Raw genomic sequence first — 20,640 nt, forward strand, 5'->3', positions numbered from 1 at the left:
TTTAAAAATTCTCTGTATTTTCCCTATTTGTCCTTTAAATTTCCTCTCAAACCTCAGAATGTTGTTCTACCAAGAATATTTATGGGAAACTCCTACTTACTCTGTCAGTGAAACAATGGCAGGATATAACCCTTACTCTGGTGTTCTGAATTTATATTCTGCTCTATTAGTGCCACTCAAGTTGGATTTCCATTTTATTATAGGATTATTATTTTTTGGGGGCCTGAACATTCCCTTGTACCTCGTGATATTTCTCACCTTCTTGATTCCTGATTGTTCCAGTATATGCATATTTTCCCTGAGTCTAAGAAGGTACTTTTAAAGAACCTCCATGTTGCTTCTATGGATTTTAATTTCCTAACTTTCCCCTTCAGGCTATTTCGAACTTCCTCAATATAAAAATCTTCCTTTTTGAAAAGTACTTTAATATTATTACCTTATGGTAGGTTCCCACGGGAGGATGTTGAGCCTAATTATATTATGGTCGCTTTTATTTAGTGGCTCAACCACGTTAACTTCCTGAAGCAACTCATATATTTTGCTCAAGATCTGCATGAAGACTAGATTTGCCCTCTCAGTATTCCACAGAAGCTGTGATAACTTACAATTGAAAGCCCATGATGATGCCCAGTAATACATCTCAAGCAATCAGTTATTGTTGTGCTAAGATTCAGCTGAAAACAACCTTTAGTAGTGAACTATATAGTAGTTCTGAAAAGCAGATTGAAATATGGTTTGTCTTTGAACTAGATCCACTGCTTCTCTGAACTTATAAACATGACTTTGAAAGAATGTACACTGTTTTCCTGATTACAAGTCCCTTCTCTTTTTTTTTTCCATTACTCATTTATTTCAACCCCAGTTTTAAAATCTATCTCATTAGAAAAGCATTCTTAATAACAGAAGTTGAAACAAATACAGACATGTGTATCCTTGTGCAACACAGAGCTATTACTATTACATGTTATGAGAACACAATATTTGGTACTAGACTCAATTTCTTTATTATTTTAAATCCTAAACTGGTTATCTTAAATCTAACTTCTCTTAAATTTTCCAAGAAAGGTTTGCTTCATTAATGTTATAATTTGTGGCTCACTCTTAGAAAGAAAGCTAAAAATAACTTCTAAAATAGTGTGTCTTTCTGACATAAACACAGCTAACTTACATTTTTGCAGTTTCCAGGATTGTTTCACTTGTACAAAGCAGTAAAAGTATCCTGCTCTTTCCATTTTTCTCGTACTATAAGAACCAAGAAAGCAGGAATTTGTTTAGCTCATTGGCTCCATTTATCCTGAGCCAAGACCATGATCTTGGAAACCCTGTAACTTGGCTGAATACAGTACAAAGTTCTTTGCAAAAAGCCAGTGCAATTAGAACAACACAGTGTATGTTCAGTCTCAAAATTAAGACGATAAAGTTTCAAACAGTTAGAACTGAAACAAGTATCATGGACCCAGACCTTTAATCAGTTGAACACAAATCCTAATTCCACTAGTTTTTGATCAAATGAAGAATTGTGTGCTTGAGGACTGCATTAAGAAAACACTATTCTACCTTCTTGTAAATGGGCAGAATTCACACAGAAAACAAGGAAACATAATGGAAGAAGTGCAAGTTTTGTGCAGTCCAGCCTTGGGAGCTCCTCTGAATACTCCAGACAGAGTGATACTATAGCACAGCAATAGCCTTTGCACTTTCTGCTTTATCACTGCTTACTGCTCAGTGGCCATACACGTTTGATAACCAAGTCAGCACATTGCAGACACTGTTTTAAAACCCAATGCTTCAGTTCTGAAGCCCTTCTTTTTCCCCAAAAACCTCCCCTTTGCTGCATATTTAGAATCTAACACGTAAGACATTCTCTTCACTTTTATGAAATTATCTGTAATTTCTACCTTGATGAACTAAAACACTTAAGGAAATCAAATAAATAAAATTCAGTACCAAGGATTGTAGTTCATGATGTTTCAGTTCACCTAAATTATTCATGGGTTGTTGAAGGTACATTTTTGTTTTATTGAAGAAAAGAATTATCAGGCCTTATTAGAAATAATTTTAGTTCCGCTCAGATTGAAAGTAATTTTCTTTCATGCATGTTTTTGGGGTTTTTCTTTTGACCATTCATATAAAGTGATTTCAGAAGTTACTAGGTTAGTAAGGAGCAAATTAAGTTCACTTCCCTTAGTCATTTGCTACCTTTATTTCCTGAGGATACTTACTCCTGGAAGTTGAAATATTTATGCAGACGGTAAAATAAAATATATATACACATTGATGAAATGTATATGCATTTTATACAAAACAGAGAATTATATGGATTATATAGAACTATGTTCCTTTTGGTTTTTTATTTGTACCATAAAAGTTTAATAAACTATTTTAAAAGCAGAAATTTTTAATGGACAATATAATTTGTAGGGAGAATGTATCTCTACAAGAAGTGTTAAACATTGCAAGTTACAAAATGCTGACTCACTAAACTACAGAAAAACCACAGTTTTCAATGCTTCTGCTTCAAGGATGACATTACTTTCAAATTAAGTAATCCACTACACATTTCTTTACTAAACATTTGTAAATAAAGGGTTTGGTCCAATTGTACCTGCGGTCCTCCCAGCCCCACAGGCCTTTGCAGAAATATGGCCTGTCTGTGAAATATCCTGTCTGTGAAATCGTTTTGGTTTTTCCCACTGAGGGAGAACTAGGAGAGGGGTAAAACCCCACAGGAGCTGGTTTCTGTGAGGCAGTTCCCTAATATTTCCTGCTTTTGGATTTGTCTGCTGCTTCAGACTTTGGACAAGATGTTTGGAACTACCCTGGGTTTGGCAGGGGCAAACTGGAGTGACCTTGTAGGCGGCTTGTTAAAGATTATTTGATCTTCTGGCTAATTTACACAGGCACGCACCTGCTTGTTACATGAGAGCACTGTGACTTCTTGCTCCTTCCCCCAAAAAGTCACTGGAGCAATCCTGTCCTGATAATATTGTCCTGCCATATCTTGCAAGGCCCTTATGGGGAAGGAAAACAGCAGCAATGGAAGTTTCACACCACCTCTCTTCTGATCTGAGATTCTTTTGATTCGATGAGGTCTTTGAAGTGCTCAGGGTTTTAACAGCCCTAAACATGGTGTGCTACTTGATAAAGAGAGTCAGTGGTGCTTGGGCACGTCTTCAATAAGCCTCTGTGAGGTGTACAATACCATTTTACATTCATTACTAACAATTAAACATCCAATTTGTTATGGTATGTATTTTCTTCAAGGAAGAACTCAAGTAAGTGCTTTTCTTCTGTGGTTTGATATTAAATAAACCTCAAACACTGCAGCTCACTCAGATCCATGTATCTACTACCACTTGTGTGTTGTTTCTCGGCTGTTACAGTGATTGAGAATCCAGCTGAGGGAGATTCTTAAAAATTCTTTAAATTTTTAAGAATGCCAAAATATAAAAGTTTTTGGGTGATTTACTCCCTCTTTTATTCATTTTCAAGGCATTCAGTTAGCATAAAAGTAATGATTATTACATAAATTAAAGTTGTTGCAATTCAGCTGTAGGGATTGCAGTCCAAAGCCAGTGAAGATAGATCAAGGTTTTTAAAAGTATCTGCTGTAAATTAAAAACAAATGGTTGAAAGTATTTTGCAGACCTCTCTCCCACAGATTGTATATTCCATTTTCCAAATTAAATCTAAGAGAGAATATTACTTTATTGAGATTTATGGAATAATTTCTTTAAAAATTCCAGCAATATGAGAATGTAGGCAGACACTGACAATGAAGAAAAATAAGTGTCAGCTACTAAGTGGTTTCATCTTTTGGAGCTTTTTATGTTTTTGGTAATGGGAAAAATTAGTTCTGACTGCTTTTTAAAGCTAAAATTATATATAAACCATTAATTAGGGGCAGATCATTTGTCCAACTTTTACTGCAGAGGGGATAAAATGGGTGGAAAACATGATAATATACCAGTGCTCCTTGGAGGAAGTGTTCCTCCCTCAACCCAACTTGCTGATCCTGTCTAAGGAATAAGACTTAAGAGCTTGTGAGAAAATGTGTGTAAGAGGATATAAAAGAAAATTGTTCTGTGGCATCTGGGGGAAATATATATAGGAATAGCAGTTGGGCTGTATTAACTATGAAAGTAAATGTGTTATTCAATTTTTCACCTCTTTTAAGACAAACACAGGACTCTTTTCCATGTGGCACAATACAAGGGATGTAACAAAAGGAAATCCTAGCTCTGATGGACAGGAAAGCACAGAGAAGTCCCAAGGACACAGACTGGTTTTGAGAACTCCAGTGTGTCATGGATTCCCTGAAGGATTCTAAGGACCTTACTACAGTTTTTGGGGTGTCCAAAAGTTTAAAGGGATCATGAATCCTGGAGCCTAAGTGGACTGTTAAACCTCCTCCCATTAAAGAAAAACATGTGGTTGAAACTGTGTTGGCTAAAAACCATGGAATTTTCTGCGTAACTTTATTCCTTCTTTGCCATTTTGTGTTGGCTATCATGATCTGCCTGTTATATTTCAGCAAAAGCAATAATTTCCTTTTAATTAGATAATTGCCATGTTATTCATTGGTTTTGATCACTTCTAAATTCAGCTTTTGGTTTTAACAAATGTAGTTTCAGAAGATGATGGATTTTAACATTTTTTAAACCACTAAATGTTCAAAAAGGATTTGTACACATAACAAAATTAAAGTAGGGATTATCTAGCACTGTGTGTGGGATACAGCTATAATCTATACAGAGCATGGAAAAGAAACTGGCATTCTCAATTGCACTGCACACATCTCAGTAATAACAGGGTATGAGGCATACAATTTCATGGAACACCCACAATGAAAATTATTCTTTCCAAACAGAGAATTGTTTTGGAATAAGTTAGGTTAATTGGCACCATGGGATTCCTCTCAAGGAAACACAGAACATTAAAATCTACACATGTGCATGTAAAATGATAAAGTATTATCTTCTTTCCCCTCTCAGCTCCTCAAATCTGAGACACGCTACCCAAAATCAACAGAAACTATTATGTTTTGTTGATTCAAATTTCCTCAAAATAAACTGGCAATTCTTCATCTGGTCAGCTTACAACCTGAGAGCTGCTGCACTGTTCCACAATTGCTAGTTCAAGTATGGTTATCTGGTGCAGTCTCTCACACAAAAATAGATGTCTCAAAGAGCTTTTGGCACAAGCTTTTTAGATGGTAAAAAACTTCATTTTTAACAAAGCTATATGGTGCTAAGACAAAACCTCTTTCAAAGGTCTGTTGTGTCCCTATTAGGATTAGAACCAAAATCTGCAAATGGTTAATGAGAAATCCAGGCACATTTCACAGTCATTATACAATCTTTGGTTAAAATGCAGTATTTTACAGTTTCTGAACACAGTTAAAGTATATTAAGCCCTCACAATGGCAACCTCACCCTCTTGAAAATTACAAAGTACTTATCACTGATTAAGGAAAAAAATCTTCCTCTTCATGAAGAAGGCTGAATTCTCATGCAGACTGTTGTGTCTGTTTTGTTACTGTTTAAGGTCACTATAACCAATGATATTCTACATTGTTTATCTTTAAAATGTCCTGATTTTTTCACATTTGGCCACTTGCACACCTTAACCATTATTTCTTCATGAGTTTTCTGCTCAAATTATGTCAAGACATTTAAAAGCAATTAATTGTTGTAAAGTGGTGCCTAGTAGGCAGGTCACAGGTGAGGTGCAGCCTCAAAAATTATGTCTGTTGTGCCACAGGTCTGACTGCTGTTCTTTTCACCTCTCAGATGAATGAGAAACCCCCATGTCCTGTGATCTGACCTCACTTCACCTGCAAGTCCTGTGCTGAAAAACGGTCTTCATCACTTCCCTCTCATCACTTCCCTCTGCAGTCTCCAGGAGAAATCCAAGATCTGTCATTTTTGCAACAACAGAGGCAATGTAGTGTTTCAGTTTCTCACCAAAGACATGCTAGAGTTCCCCTTTTCATACATGGAAAGAGGAGTTCCAGGACACCCAAAAATACCCCACAGGTATCACTGTTGTATGTCAAAAATTTCATTCACCTTGCCCCCCTGCCTGGGCCTATGCACATGTCTTACAAGGATTTACCATTTCATTATTCTCAGAAGTACAGGAGCAGGACAGCAAATAGAGATTGCTGTCAGCACTGGTGCAATTAATTGTAGAATGGAATGAAAATGAAATCTTGGTTCTTCTTCATCATAAAATATATGTCATACTTATGTTCTGTGCCTCAACGTTGTTATTTTAGAGGACTATCTCTATTCTTCATAGAGATGAGAGCTTGGTCTGGTAGGACAATGAGGATTAACTTTCCAGAGTTTTCACAATCTGTTTCTGAATAACTCTGAAGAATTGCAGGCCCATTGAGTTGAAGAAGGAAGAAATTCAGACAGGACCTCTCAGTTGTCCTTCCAGTGCAGCCTGGAGAGAAGTACAACCTTCCATTGCACCCCTTTCTCTCCATACATCAAAACAATCCCTTTTGGGACTAACTGGTCATGAATTTAGTAGCCACTGTAAATTTGGCTTTCAAGGGAGCAGAGAGCAAATAACCTTTGTGGATAGTACAAGATAGTGCTTTGTGGAGGAGAGCACAGCTTGTTGTGATATCAGGGCAAAAAGTTCAAGAAAGGTTCATTGATTTCAGCCTCATCCACGTAAGTGTTCAGAGGAAAATAAATTGAAATTGCTGGACATGGATGGAAGGACTAGCCTGAATTATGTGAATTATTCTGTCAGTAAAATAAATCCTGTGGATATCAATGGACAGTGTATGTGTTAACTTAGATCTGTCTGTGCATCAGCAAGATGCAAGAACAAACATCCAGTCAAGATGAATATGTAAGAAGTTTTATCAGTGACAGAACTGAGCAATTCAGCAAATAACACAAACAAACTGATTCCCAAAGTTTTAAATAGATTTTATCCCTGGCTTTCTGCAGATTTTATAGCCACTCCTCACTGCAAAGATAGCACAACCTCTTATAAGATTCTTGGAGCAGGCTTTTACAGTGCTGGAGGTGTGGCAATTTAAAGAAAAAAATATTTGATTATGTGTTGAATGACCTGAGTAATACATATTCATGTGATTCAATGTTACAGAATTATGGAATCATTAACTTTGGCAAAGACCTCTACGATCATTAAGTGCAACCATTAACCCAGTAGCACCATGTTCACCACTAAACCACATCCCCGAGTGCCACATCCACCTGCCTTTTGAACACCTCCAGGCTGATGGTTCCACCACTTCCCTGGGCAGTCTGTTCCAATATCTTGACACAAACATGAAGGCACAGTAGATGTTCCACTACTAATCATGCATTCCAGAAAAAAGATGCCTGTGGCTACCAGATGCTTCTTTAATCCTGAGAAAACTCTGGAATAATTGGCTCAGAGCAGCACAGTTAACATGTTTAATGCCTGACAGTCCACTCCCATACTCTTATACTGAACATATGAATTGCTGTGTTCCACAGCAGTCTTCATGGCATCACAGAAAATTCCTACCTGAATCACTGGATCACTCAGTAAGATTCTGCAGGGCTGAAAGCACATGTGTTCTGATTTAAAAACTACCAAAACACAGTAAGAGATATATCTAACTTATAACTCATCTAAAGGCTATTACTGGAAAATTTGCTGAGCGTACTTAAAATAATTGTCAGATATTTCTATGGAGTTTTTTTCCCTGCAAAGAGAACTGACTGTTAAAATATTAGTAAGGAATTAAATAGGAAGACAGCATTTTAAAAACTTTGGGAATTAAAAAAACCTCACATAAAATAGTCTTACTGATATTTGAAAGCAAGATGAACTAAGAAGGTGACTATGGCTTAATATTTAGGGGAAGTTTCTATTTAAGTGTTTCTAACAAGGAAAACCATAGTCTTAGATCAGACAAGAAGGTGACAGAGGTCAAGTTTAACTCATATGTTCTCAACAATGATCTCTGATACCACTTAACTGAGATTTTCTGTCCCTTTTCCCTTCCTTCCCCTGCCATGCCCTTTCCTTCCTCAGAGACTTTGCCCCTTATCATGTTATTCCCATGAGATACATAAGAAATATTTTATTACTAGCTAAAAAAAAGTAAATAACTGAATCTCTACGCAATTGCAAGTGGTAACTCCACAATGGCAAATTTAAGGACACCCATATTGCAGGGGTTTCTGCTCTCAGCACTGTGTGAGGCAAAGTGCAGCAGAGTGCAGCGTTCTTGCTGGCTGAGCAATTTATGACCCTGTAGCCAGCAGATACCCACCAGAGCTGCACCAGAGCTTAGTCACAATCAAAAAGAAAAGAAAACAAAACAAAAAAATCCCCAATAAACTGAAAATAACCTAAGGATCAGAGATGACAAGCAACTGAACACGAAGCCCTGCTGCAATTCTGTACCTAAAGAGCTTGTTCAGTCACTGGATTTATAAGTAGAAAACGACCTTCTAACTACAGGGACTTGATTTTACCATTGGCAGCAGTAAGATGTAAACTTGGCTACTTTGTACAGTTCTCAGGTCCTTAGTTTTAAAAGGATTTGGGGAAGTTGAATGATTATAGGGAAGGACCACAAAAATGATTTAAGGACGAATAGCTGCAGCTAGAGCTACTTAGCTTTTCAGAAAGTATCCTGAAAGGTGATTATAGCATTTAATTCCCAAGAGAAGTGGTAAGTTCCTAACTTTTTTGCAGTTGCCAAACCGTACCTTGATGCCTTCCCTTCTGAACAATATATTTTAGACCAATATAGGTTTTTGGGCTCAGAAGAGAAGAAAGTAAGTGAAAATTGATGTAATAGGTTGTGCTACATTTCATGGTGATTGCTGCTAGACTAAAGGTTTGCAAATCTTAGGAAATAATACAGTTAATAAGATAAAATACAGTCACAGGAGTATGAAAAGTTGGAGAATTGCTACAGCATTGACCATTTTTCTATAAGTTAGTTACAATCTTGAGTAGCAGGTGACTGGACTGATCTTGTAATAACAGCATATTCAGCATTGTTACATTTCAGGAAATCATTAAATCCAATTGTTTGGAATGCTTTGACACTTTTTTTTCCCCTGCTGAGAGCATTATGAGATAAAATCAGATTTCTATGATACTTTTGGAGCTTTTAATTTTTTTGCCTAAATTTTGACAAGAGATTCAGAAGCATCAGGTCCAAATTTTCTAGATAATTGATTAAGGTCTCCTTAAATGCCACTTAAAGTGTTACCATTATTAGTTCAATAACTTCTCATTTCAACTTTCTGCCTCTTTTCTACTTGGCAAGAGTTTAAAACAGAAATAAAATAACAACAGTGAAAATCAGACAAAGAAAAAATGGGTTCTAATATTTTCATTAAAAATTTGTCTTTGCTACATAACTTTGAAGGAAGAACTGTAAAATGTTGCTCTGCAACTAACAGCTCTCTTCACCACAACACAATGGAGCAGTAAATCATTAAAACAGGGAAAGCAGACTTTTAGTTTGGGTGTATTATGAGGGTTTTTTTGGTAAAAGGTTCATTCTTTTCTTCTGTATACACTCAGGGCAGTTCTCAGTATTAATGGGTACGTTAATATATTAGGAGATGGAATTGGTACTTTCTCCACTACTCTGGGCTAGATATTCCTAAATAGTTGAGCCAGGTGCATGGCCTGGATTTGAGTTACAGGTCCATGTCTCACTCATGTCCTTGCTCAGCTTTGAGGCAAGACCGAGGTACATGGATTTTTTTTGTCACCACATTCCTGATGCAGGGGAGGAGGTGACAGGAGGGGGTTGGCCAAGTGTCCACACACTACAATACTTATGTAGCCAGGGTGGCATTAAATGCATTGGAGAAGGCCACAGATGTTGAATTAGCAAATTCTTGATTAATATCCATTCATGGCTTCCAACGACTAAGTTAAAAAACAGAAGATCAAAAAAGCATTTCTGCTAACAGTGCTGCCAAAGAGTTTTAGAAATTAGGAGACGTGCAAAGAAAAATTGGTTCTTAAGCTTTTTAAATTTTTTTTTTAAATCTTCAGGAATCCTGCATCTAATGTTCTCTTGAGTAGGACCACCAAGAAGCACAAATCACTATCACCCATTCATGGAATCTATCTCTGTTATGAAGTACTTCCCCACACTTGTGCTAATTCCTTCTGAGATACTGGCAGCAGATAAAATTATCGCTGCTCCTTTTTAACTTGAACTCCTTAAAATTAAATAATGTAACTGTCAGTAATTGTACTGCAGCAACAATTTTCTAGCAGAGAACCTCAGTGATTTCAATGAACATTAAAAGCCAATGGACCAATAAAACTTAGGCAAAGAGTTGTACCACTGGTCTCATTTACTTTCTATTTATATCCACAGACCTTCCCAGGAGTGATGGACAAGAAGCAAGCCCAGACAATCCTACTGATGGGCTTAGGGCAGCAGAGCCCATGAAGAAGCCCTACAAAGTTGCTCAGAGCAATGTTAGGGGCTTCAAATGAATTTCACCAACAGAGAGACCAGTAGATCCATCAGAGAAACAAAATGGCATCTTTTTAGGAGGGAAACATGACTTATTGTTGTACAATGGAATCTCTTCTCTTCCTCTGTTTTTGTACATTATCTTCCTTCTTATCTGACTGCCAGTGCTGTAATGAGTGAAATATGTTAGTGAGATCAAAACTAACCTCCAGGATTATTTTTATGAAGGAAAAATATCACTTCAGTTTCTTAGTTATATCAGCTTCAGGATAGTTTTAAGTTGATTCTTTGGAACAGAATTGCTAATTTATGACACTATAATGATTTTATCACTGCTAAATTTCCTCTTGACATTAAAAAAGAAGACAAAATCAACCACCACTATATTATTCCATCTATTGGTATTATAACTATATTAATGGGATAGCTGTCCAAAATTCTTTTCAGAGGCATCAATTTATATTACCTTTGATTCAACCACAGCTGCATTATTGGTGTTGTCATTATCATTATTCTAATTATTTACTGGGTACGACATATGTCTCTAAGAGTCTGAAAAAGTTTTTTTTCTGTTTTTACTGTCACTGGAGTTAAGTATTTGTTTGTGTTTCAGGTACAGAAAGAAAATAGCAGAAGTGGCTGTTTTCAGACACTTGAGTGTAAGAGAGAAAATTTTTACACTTCTTTTAAGGGGAAAAAATTATTTACCTTTTCTTGATATTATTGCTCTGAGGCTGAAAAACAGATGAGCAGTTTTTGTTTCCTTCAAAGTGTGTACATCCAAATTCTGGCACTATATACGGTTCCTAAGTGAGCACAGAGGACACATTCCATGATGTTTGCACTGTGCAAGTGGATGCAGTGTTTTACACAGTGGTTTGTTGAGGTTTTTGTAACTGCTGACTGTTCTGCACTGCCTTCTGGAAAATCATCTGTCCACAGAGTATTCTCCTTTACTGATTTCTAGTATTGAAGTGTGTAACAGGTAAGTAAAAACAAATACTCTATCAAGTAGTGACAATGCTGCCATTGCCACAGTGATCTCCCATCCTTGTGGGAAAGGAACCATGGACAATGATTATAGGAATTAGACTGCAGAGGATAAACTTAAAAATGTTTTAAATCTCTTGTTTTAAAACTATAATTTAGGTTAAATGGGGTTTGGGGTTTTTGATTTATTTATTATTTTATGTAATGTACTCATTCCACAAATTCTTTACTCTTTCTGTTTAAGAGCTGGAGTCCTGCTCCTAGGCACATGCCCTTTCTCCTTCCCTGCAAAGTACATAAAGCCTCCATTCTTGCCAGCCTGCATTAAACACTGCAACACAATTATCCTCAGTCACTGGGCTGTTATCTGAGGGAATTGAATTAGACTTTCTAGCTTAGAAACATCAAATTATTTACACAAAATGTTATAGTTGAAACAGATCCAGTGTAGAGCATTACATGATGATTTTTTTAAAAGATCAGGTCACGGATTTAAAAACACTGAAAGTTGTATCTGATCCTGAGGGTACCTGTTGGGAGTCATATCAAGCAGGTTAGTGCCTGTTCAGAAGCATGAAAAATCAGTTTTCCATTTAGCCTTGTCTCTGAGTTGCAGCTGTAAAAGTTTCCTTAAGAAAGGTTTCTTTGGGACCAATAACAGTTCTGTGGAAATTTCACTGTCAATTTTCCACAAGTACAAGTGATCAGAGCTTTTGGTTAAGAAATATGAAACAGCCTTAGATGGCTGTTCAAAAACACCCCTGATAAGTCCCTATTGAACATAATGGTTATCTTCAGGGGCAAAAAGGGAAGCATTCAGCAAAATACATAATCATATAAAGTAGGTTTTTTCCTGAAAAAGGTGCAATATGTTTCATTGCTCTCTTTTTCAATACACACTAAAAACTTCCGAGATTTTCTCTCAGAAAAAGTCAGTCCTAACTGGCCTCTTGCCCTTACAGCTGAAACAAAATTATCAGTTAACATGCGCTATGCATTTCAAATCCATCTACTTTGTTACAATTATCCTTTAAGATCCCTCTGTCAAGAGTGTGTCAATATAACTTTCATCCATGAAGGCTTTTTGATACATAGTCCTGACTGTTCTAGGCAGAGATTACAACGTAAAACTTCTTTTATGTAGCTGGATTTTACTTGCATTACCACTCTGAATGGTAAAGGATTTCTTGTGACAAGAAATCAACATGGAACAACACTTGACAGCATTCCAGAAGTAAAATATCTTCCAACAGATTTAAGTTTTCCACTGGTACTTACCCCATAACTAGATGTAATTTCTCACCTCCACCTTCCAACATATTCCCATCAGTGCCCATTCCCCACTCACTGCCCCAACCACAAAAGTGTTCCCAGTGGACAGGCAGGAAGCTGTTCATCCCACCAACCCTCATGTCTGAATTTAGAGGGTCAGTCACTTTTACATGCCCCTCCAACACACAGAGTTTTAGACCAGCCTCTGACCCAGGGAAGCTTGGGCTACATTTGGGGTTGAGCCAAGAGGGGATGAGCCCCTCTACTCCTTCCAGGGCATCCCTAAGCATTCCCAGGCCCCCTCCTGTGTCCAGCTCCCCGGGCATCACCGAGCACCTGGAGGGCAGGGAAGGCCCTAAGCCAAACTTGCTCCCACTGGCACCACAGCAAAACTCATCTGAGTTCAGTGGGATGGAAATGAGCCCAAAGGACGGAAATACAAAGATATTGCTGTGAAATGCTGGTGCTGAATATTTTCATTTGAATTTAAAGTGAGGAAAAAATGAAGGGAAAGAAAATAGTTTGATAAGAGTTACAAGATGCTGTTTTCCCTTCCCACGATGAGTTTTCACTTCTTTGCCAGAAAGAACTGTGGTGTCTCTTGTAGTTACTCTTTTTTGTTATTTAAATTTAGTTAATACCTAAAAAATGTTCTTCCCATTTTTCCCATATACATGCTAAAATATAAAAAGGTAGAGGTAAGTATAAAATCCAACCTTTATTCCACTCTGAACAAGCTTGTGTATATCCAAAAAAGGTTCCTTGAGTATGTCTCCTTCGGGAGTGAAAATCTTCACGTATCCTTCTTTCTCAAGAATAAAGAGGCGATGGGATCCATCCCCACAATGTACTGCTCCAACAGGCTGCCTTAGTCCACTCACAACCTCCTGAATACAGAAGCAGTTGTGCTTGTGTTTTCTAAAGAAATTTAAAGAAATAGTGAGACATTTCTTCTTTCTCATAACCATGACACAACAGTGTCCCAAAAAGAGAAAATTATTTTTGTGCAATAATATTAAAAACAGGTTTATAAGAAAACATTTTTAATATATTAATGTGTATAAATTATTCCCTTGAATGTATGCAAGCACATAATACAGAAAATCATCTTTAACTTCACTTGAGGAAAATTTGGTCTGCATACAAAAAAGAGAACATTAAATAAACTTAGATCCAAAATGTAAAGCAATGGGAGGGATAAAAGTTGGCGAAATAAGAGAATAATTTAGAAATACAGAATTTCTACTGTCAAATAAACACAGTAAATTTCATCACTTGGATAAAATTTAGATTCTAATTTCCATTTTAAAATAATGACTTATGGTGGAATAATCTAATTTAATTATTTTCACAAAAAAACCCTTCTACAAATAAAATAAATTGAAGATCATGACATAAATTTACTAATAAACTTATTGTCATTTTTTAGTAATATTAAATTTAGGTACAGATTACTTCCCAGAACTGTGAATGATCCATGGGCTGGACAATAAACAAGATCCACAGGGTGGATCAGAGCAGGATTCTAACAGCTTTTCAGCAAGGCAAATATCAAATGGTACTGAAGTGCTGAAGCTCAAGTAACTTTCTCTTTTGACGTACACTAGCAGCAGCAAAAGAAAGTCACATCTGGAAAACACAGCTGCTCAGCATAAGCACACACGGAGCTGTTTCACTGTGAAAACCACAGGCTTTGCTAGGGTTTTTTTTTCAGATTAAACAGCATTTATCTTTATGAACCTGCTGATCTCTTCCTCTTTGTCATATTCTTCCATGTGGTCCAGGGAGTTAGAAGCTGGCCCTCGCACTTGTTTTCTTGGAAAATCTGGAAAGCACATACCACCATCTTTTCTTGCATAGTAATAGCAAAACTCATCAGCTGTAGTTTGGAGGAAACCTTAAAAATACAAAAGAGCATACAAATATTTAGTGAGTTGTCATGTCTGCAGTTTTGTGTCATCAAACTCTTCTTTAAATAGATTATAGTGGAAAAAGACATTTTAAACAAAGGCCTATCTGCAAAAAGAGAGTCTGCTCTGAGTAAACACAAATGTATAAACACAAACTGAGCATTGCCTTTTACAGTTTATTCATCTGTATTTGTATTAAACCTCTTTTTCAGTGTGCTTAAGTTTCATTCAAAATGACACAATAGTTCACTCACTAAAAAATTAAGAGACAAAGTTCAGAGTTGAGGCTGTGACAAATTTCTCCCTAATTTTAACCCTATCAATCAAGTGTAGTATCTGCTGTGAAATAGCCTGAGCAGCTTCTGTTTAACTTTTTTAAAATAAGTGATTAGTTCTAGTCAAAATCTCAGTGAAGACTCTGGTAAAGACATGTAGTAAAAGTTTTGTGGAATGCTGCCAGCAAAGGACATTGGTTGGAGAGGTGAGAAGTGGGAAGTAGTGCTGAAAACTGCTCCACGTTGACATCCAGCTGGTCTCTCCAGCATTAAAGTAGCTGAGCAGTGTCCCATGGTGAAGTCTACTTCCTCAGCCCCGAGCCCTGAAAAGGGGATATGTCTCATGCTGCACTGGATGAAAGGTGGTCCTTAGGTTTTAGGTTAAAATGGGAAGGACTTTGAAGACCCAAAGAAACACAAAAGTTGATAAAATGGGAGCCTTTGAAAAAAAACCCTTCCACTATCGCTATTACTTTCTTGCATTATGTTAAAGGACGTTAAAAAAAAATCTATTTTTATTCACAAACCTATTTCTAGTCATTTTAATCCAGGTTTTAATCAGGAGTATTAAATCTAAGAAGACAGAGTCTGGCTGAGTTATACATGTACTATTTCACCAGAACATTGTTGAGATAATATGTCTTAAGTTACCTTCGTTCCTGTTTGCATTACTGGCAACTGTCTTAGGATGTACTATAGTCCAGGACATAACTCACAGGGTACACAGAATTAGCACTTAATTGGAATTAGAGGCCTAATTTATACATGGCTTTACCACTTGTGAATAATGCAGTAATCCATAGATCTTGGCCATAAAACCTCTGGCTTACAACGTACAATAAGAACTGATCAGGGACAGCTGTGTTTCGTTGGAAAATGCCAATTTCTTACAAGCAAAGCTTTTGCAGAAACATTATCAGTTTTGACAAAATTTTACTTAACATGATGTTTCTGGTCCAAGCTCAAACTTCTGGTCTAAATGAAAAAGACAGAACCAGACAGCAAACCTTGAATCACTATACTCCAAAGTCTTGTAATTAGGGTGTTTCATTAGGAATAGGAATATTCAGGTCAATGCCCCTCGTCTGTCAGGCAAGAGTTTGACCCTAAGTCTCCCATTTCCCAAGTAAATGTCCTAACAACGACTTTATTAGCTATCCCGGGGTGGTCTCTCTGTGGCTTTCTTCATGGAAAATTTCGAAAGAGTTCAATTTCTTCCTTATGTGGAATAGGAAAAATTTTTGGATCCCAGAGTTCTTGTGGAGTGAAAAGCCTTTCCCACCCAACTATACTTCTTTTCATATATATCTTCCTTAAAAAATATTGGAAAAAATGACAGGACAAAGCCTGTCTTTGATTTCTATAAAATAATATCTGGAAACACATGGTAGTGCGTTGTGGTGTAAAAGTTTAATTACCATGATTTGGAGCTTCAGTAAATTTCATCTCTGAAGAGCTGCTTTTAATTTATAGTAGTTACTTGGAGAAAATGGGAGATGTAGTTTCAAGTGGTACAGCTGAAAAGGAATTCTGATATAATCATACAGTAGTATTCCAAGACTTGTAAATATAATGCCAAAATCAAAGGTAATCTAAAATTTTGCAGTTGAATTGTTTGACTTAAGAATACAGGGGTTTGTCTTTAATAATTTATTTTTCTAGGCGCAGTGGGTCATTTGAAAAAATGCAATGGCAAATTAGAGGTGTACGATTACTAAGAATTTCTAGAATTTTCCAAGTATACAATTTACTAATCACTAAAGATAAACTTCTCTTGGCTTGAGTGTTATCTTTAGTCAGGGAAACCCAGAGCAGGTTGTGATCATGCTGTTCACTCAGAACATGTCCATTTCAAATAACTATCAGATGCAAACTCACTTGACCAGCGCAATGCCTTTTCTTCTATGTAAGACTGATCCCTTTGCCTCATGAAATATTTTATCATGCACTAAACTGCATGGTGCACTGCAGTTGCCTTTTGCTGTTTAGCAAACCCATCAGCAGATTCTAAAAAAGGATAAGGCTTATGGACCATTTTCATTAGAAACACTTGTAAAAAAGTGGGGCTAGAATTAAACTATGAAAAATGGTGCATTACTGGAAGGAATGTAACCTCTGTAAATACAGTTTCACCTGTGCATTAAGGGTCGAATCTTGCTATTTTGTTCTATAAAAAACATAGTAATTTAGGGAAAAAACCACTCCATGTCTTATATATGCTCCATTTAACATACTAACAGCTTCACTGAGGACATTTAGAGAAACATTTGCTTCTGCACTCCTATCTGCTTGTAGCCATTTATTATCTTCTTTCTCATGCTTAGATTGTAAGGTCTTTAGTGTACAGTTTGCCATTTTGTTCAGAGTTTGTACAGTGTCCAGAAGAATGGTCCCTGACAAGTGCCCCTAAGCACTAGAATTGTTTGGAGAAAAGGAAAAAAAAAGTAATAGGGACTGCAACCCTTGGTCCTGTGTGAATTTCTTTACTAACTAATTTATTTTAAAAGACTCATACATATTATTACAAATTTCCTACCAGCTGTGTACGCGTTGACAGAGCGGTGCCTGTGTTAACAAAGAAAATTGAAATCACAAAGGATGATTAAACATCATGTTTAAGTGTCAGATTTTGCACAGGCTTGCATTTCTATGCTAAACTCTGTCTTGCAAACAAGAATCCAACGACAGGCTTTTCAGTTAAGGCAGCTACAGTGAAGGCTTTCTGTGTTCGCCTTTATAAAACACTGTGGGAATAAATTGCAAGATTAAAAGCCTTTTCAAAGGAAAACTGCTCCCAGCTGATCCCCACCTCCTCTCTCCACTTGTATTTGCAGCCAGTTGTTCCTCACACTGTATCTCCCTTCCTGTCCTATCTTCACCAAATTCCACTTTGCTGGATTCCCTGATTACCCATTCCCTTTCCTCTTCTCTTTGACACACAATTCCAGTGCCATGGTAGCCCACGTCTCAGTCTTCACAGCAAGTCTAAGGCATTGCTCACAGGACCGAGTATCATCCACTCATCAGATTAAACCTGCACTGCCTTTGGGGGCATCTGGAAATCAGGCTCACCTGCTTGATTTCTGCTGTGACCTTGAGCATACAGTTCAACATTGTGTAAAAGCAGCCTTTACCTTTTGGGGTTGTTTTTTCTGATTTGCACCTTTGACAGCTAGATGTGAATTTGTTCACAAAAACCCCACATTCTCCTCTCTTCTCAACTGCCAGTAAAAACCAAACCAAAGACATGATTTCAGACAGATTGTTTAAAAATGTACTAAGTCCACTGGTAGCTCACATCATTTCCAACTGGTTATCGAGTGGCTGGTGACCCTCTTCTCCTGCTCAGACACTGCAGGTTCCTGTACACAGGCAGGGCCAGGGTTGATCCCCTTCATGCTCTTGTTACCAGTAGCAAATTTACCACCCACTACTATTTTTCTGCAGGTTGACTATGTTAGAACTTCTGGAAGTGCTCTGTTGTAGAATTTCTTAGAATTCCAATGTTTTGAGTTAGAATTCCAACATTTTGGAACACCCTGTTTGGTACTTGAAAAATCCTATCGGACATCTGTTCTGGTAATGTCTAGATTCAGATCTGGGCCTGAATCTGAATTCACCCACAATCATCTGGAACCCATTTCTTCAAATTAAAATAATGGAGGCCAGGTAGCTCAAAATCTCTCCCATGTCCTTGGATGGCACCATGGCTGTGGCACAGGTTTGTTCCTTAGACTATGCCATTTCCAATGGCATGGATCAAGTTTCTGATTATGTCTAAAGGCAGAATCAGCTATGGCTTTCTTTACTATCTGTATTAGTAATAAATATTACACAGTCTTCCCTTATGGAAAGGGAAAGCTTAAAATTCATATTGACTGAAGACACTTCATTAAATCACTTAGCTCCAGTGTCTCCATCAATAATCCCTTAAACTGAGACTTGAAGTAAAGATTAGATGAGAAATACTCTGAACAGTTATCTGGAATGAAGCAGAGAAGCTCTAATCTCAAAGTCTTTGTGAAACGTTACACCCTCCTGCTCATCTATATCATCCTAACAGCTTCTGATATTATTCTGCTTGAATAAAGAATAAGGTCCACTTTTTCTCTCAATATTCCTTATGAAGTCAGTGGAAGTTCTGATACAGTCATAACTGGTGGGCAAACTGCTGTCTTTAAAAGAGTTATCCAGGGATCTGCTAGAGTTTTCATCTTTGCAGGAGACAGAACATAAATGAATTTTTGAAGCTAAGTCATGAAAAAAACTGATGCATAATTTCTCAGCCTTCTTGGTTAATATGTATTGCTAACATTTCAATCCCAGAAAAGATGCTTGCTGTCTTAAAATGTTAATAATATTTCTCATTTGCACAGGACTTAAGGGATAAAATTATTTTTGTAGTTAGCAATTTCCTTAAACTCTGTTGTATTGGTGTTCAGAAACAATTAGCACTCCCTAATGGAGGAAGAGTAATTATTCGACATTTTAACAAATGCACAGTGAATCATTGCCAGAGACCTTGGGTTTGGGGGCCTGTTAATTTTCAACTCTTTGTAAAATTCTCCAGGCTAAGCTGAAAACATAGCTTCCACATTTTCTATTTTTTTTCTTTCTTTAGCAATAAATATTATTACAGATATACAAGTCTCACAAGGAAAACAGAACCCCCAAATAAGTAATTTTAATTACTTATGTTTCAGAATGTACAAGACTATGAAAAGATATTAAAATCCTGTAGGCCATCTTCTCAAAAAGAGGGACCTGAATTTTCCAACACCCTTGGAAAATGCTAGAATAGGTATCAACAACCATGAGTACCAGTCAACTCACCAAATTAATCCTGTTGGTGGATGTAAGCATGCAACAAGTTTTTGTTAGTACAATCTACTTTCAGGACAAGTATTTAGAACAATTATTAGCATCTGATTGATGTAGGAAAAATCCTATTTTAACTGATGCTAAAGTATGTAAGCTCTTTTGCTGCAAAGCACAGCGCTCTGCCCAGTGCTAAAGTTATGCTTTCATCTGGTTATCTTTCAAGGCAACCTGGGTGGTCACAAAAAGCACTTGACATCTTGATGCACTTCAGCAGTTTTACATATACACAAACTTTGTAGAAAAATAAATTTGTCATTCGTCACCACATATGTTGATCTGAGGAGCGAGGTTCCTGTGGCTGTAGCTCCTGTGCTGCTCAGCCCTTTCTCATTCTCCCTCCCTGCCTCCACCTCCTCCCTCTTTCCCTCTTTTCCTTCTTTCACTTTTTTCAATTAAATAAATTGTTTCCTCATAAACACAGAATGTCACAAAACAACTCTGAGGGTCTCGTTGTGCAGAATATGAAAATCATTTGTGCTAGCTACAAACTCATGTCAAAAATGTCTCTGTGCTGACTTCTTATATGGGCCGAACATTTAGAATATCTAATCTGTTATCGCTGTTCAGCAGGCAGTCTTGGCAACTACGATCAATTCTGCTTTGCTTTGGGGAATGTGATAAAGAGCAAGAAACAGCTGGTTTAAGAAAGCCTTAGAAACATCTCTTAGTTTATAAAGACAATAATAATATTTTCATATTTGAATGGGTTGAAATACATGTTAAACCACAGTAAAGGGAAAAAGTAAGTCAATTCAAAATGTTTTCTCAAGTCAATAAAAGAACACTGAAAAAAAAAATCCCTGCACTTCTGGGGTTTCAGAGAAAACAA

At 37.0% G+C, this 20,640-nt stretch overlaps 1 protein-coding gene across 1 annotated transcript in view; it reads right to left on the reverse strand.

Annotated features, from left to right (window-relative positions):
* HHIP (hedgehog interacting protein) overlaps positions 1-20,640 on the reverse strand; it is a 75,085-nt gene that overhangs the window by 45,529 nt on the left and 8,916 nt on the right. The window contains exons 3-4 of the mRNA XM_009101343.4: positions 14,486-14,642; positions 13,462-13,663 (exon numbers count right to left, since the gene is read on the reverse strand). Coding sequence (XP_009099591.3) covers positions 13,462-13,663; positions 14,486-14,642 — 359 coding nt within the window. The remainder of the gene's footprint in view (positions 1-13,461; positions 13,664-14,485; positions 14,643-20,640) is intronic.

This window comes from Serinus canaria, chromosome 4 (assembly GCF_022539315.1).
Source record: "Serinus canaria isolate serCan28SL12 chromosome 4, serCan2020, whole genome shotgun sequence".
NCBI classification, from domain to species: Eukaryota; Metazoa; Chordata; class Aves; order Passeriformes; family Fringillidae; genus Serinus; species Serinus canaria.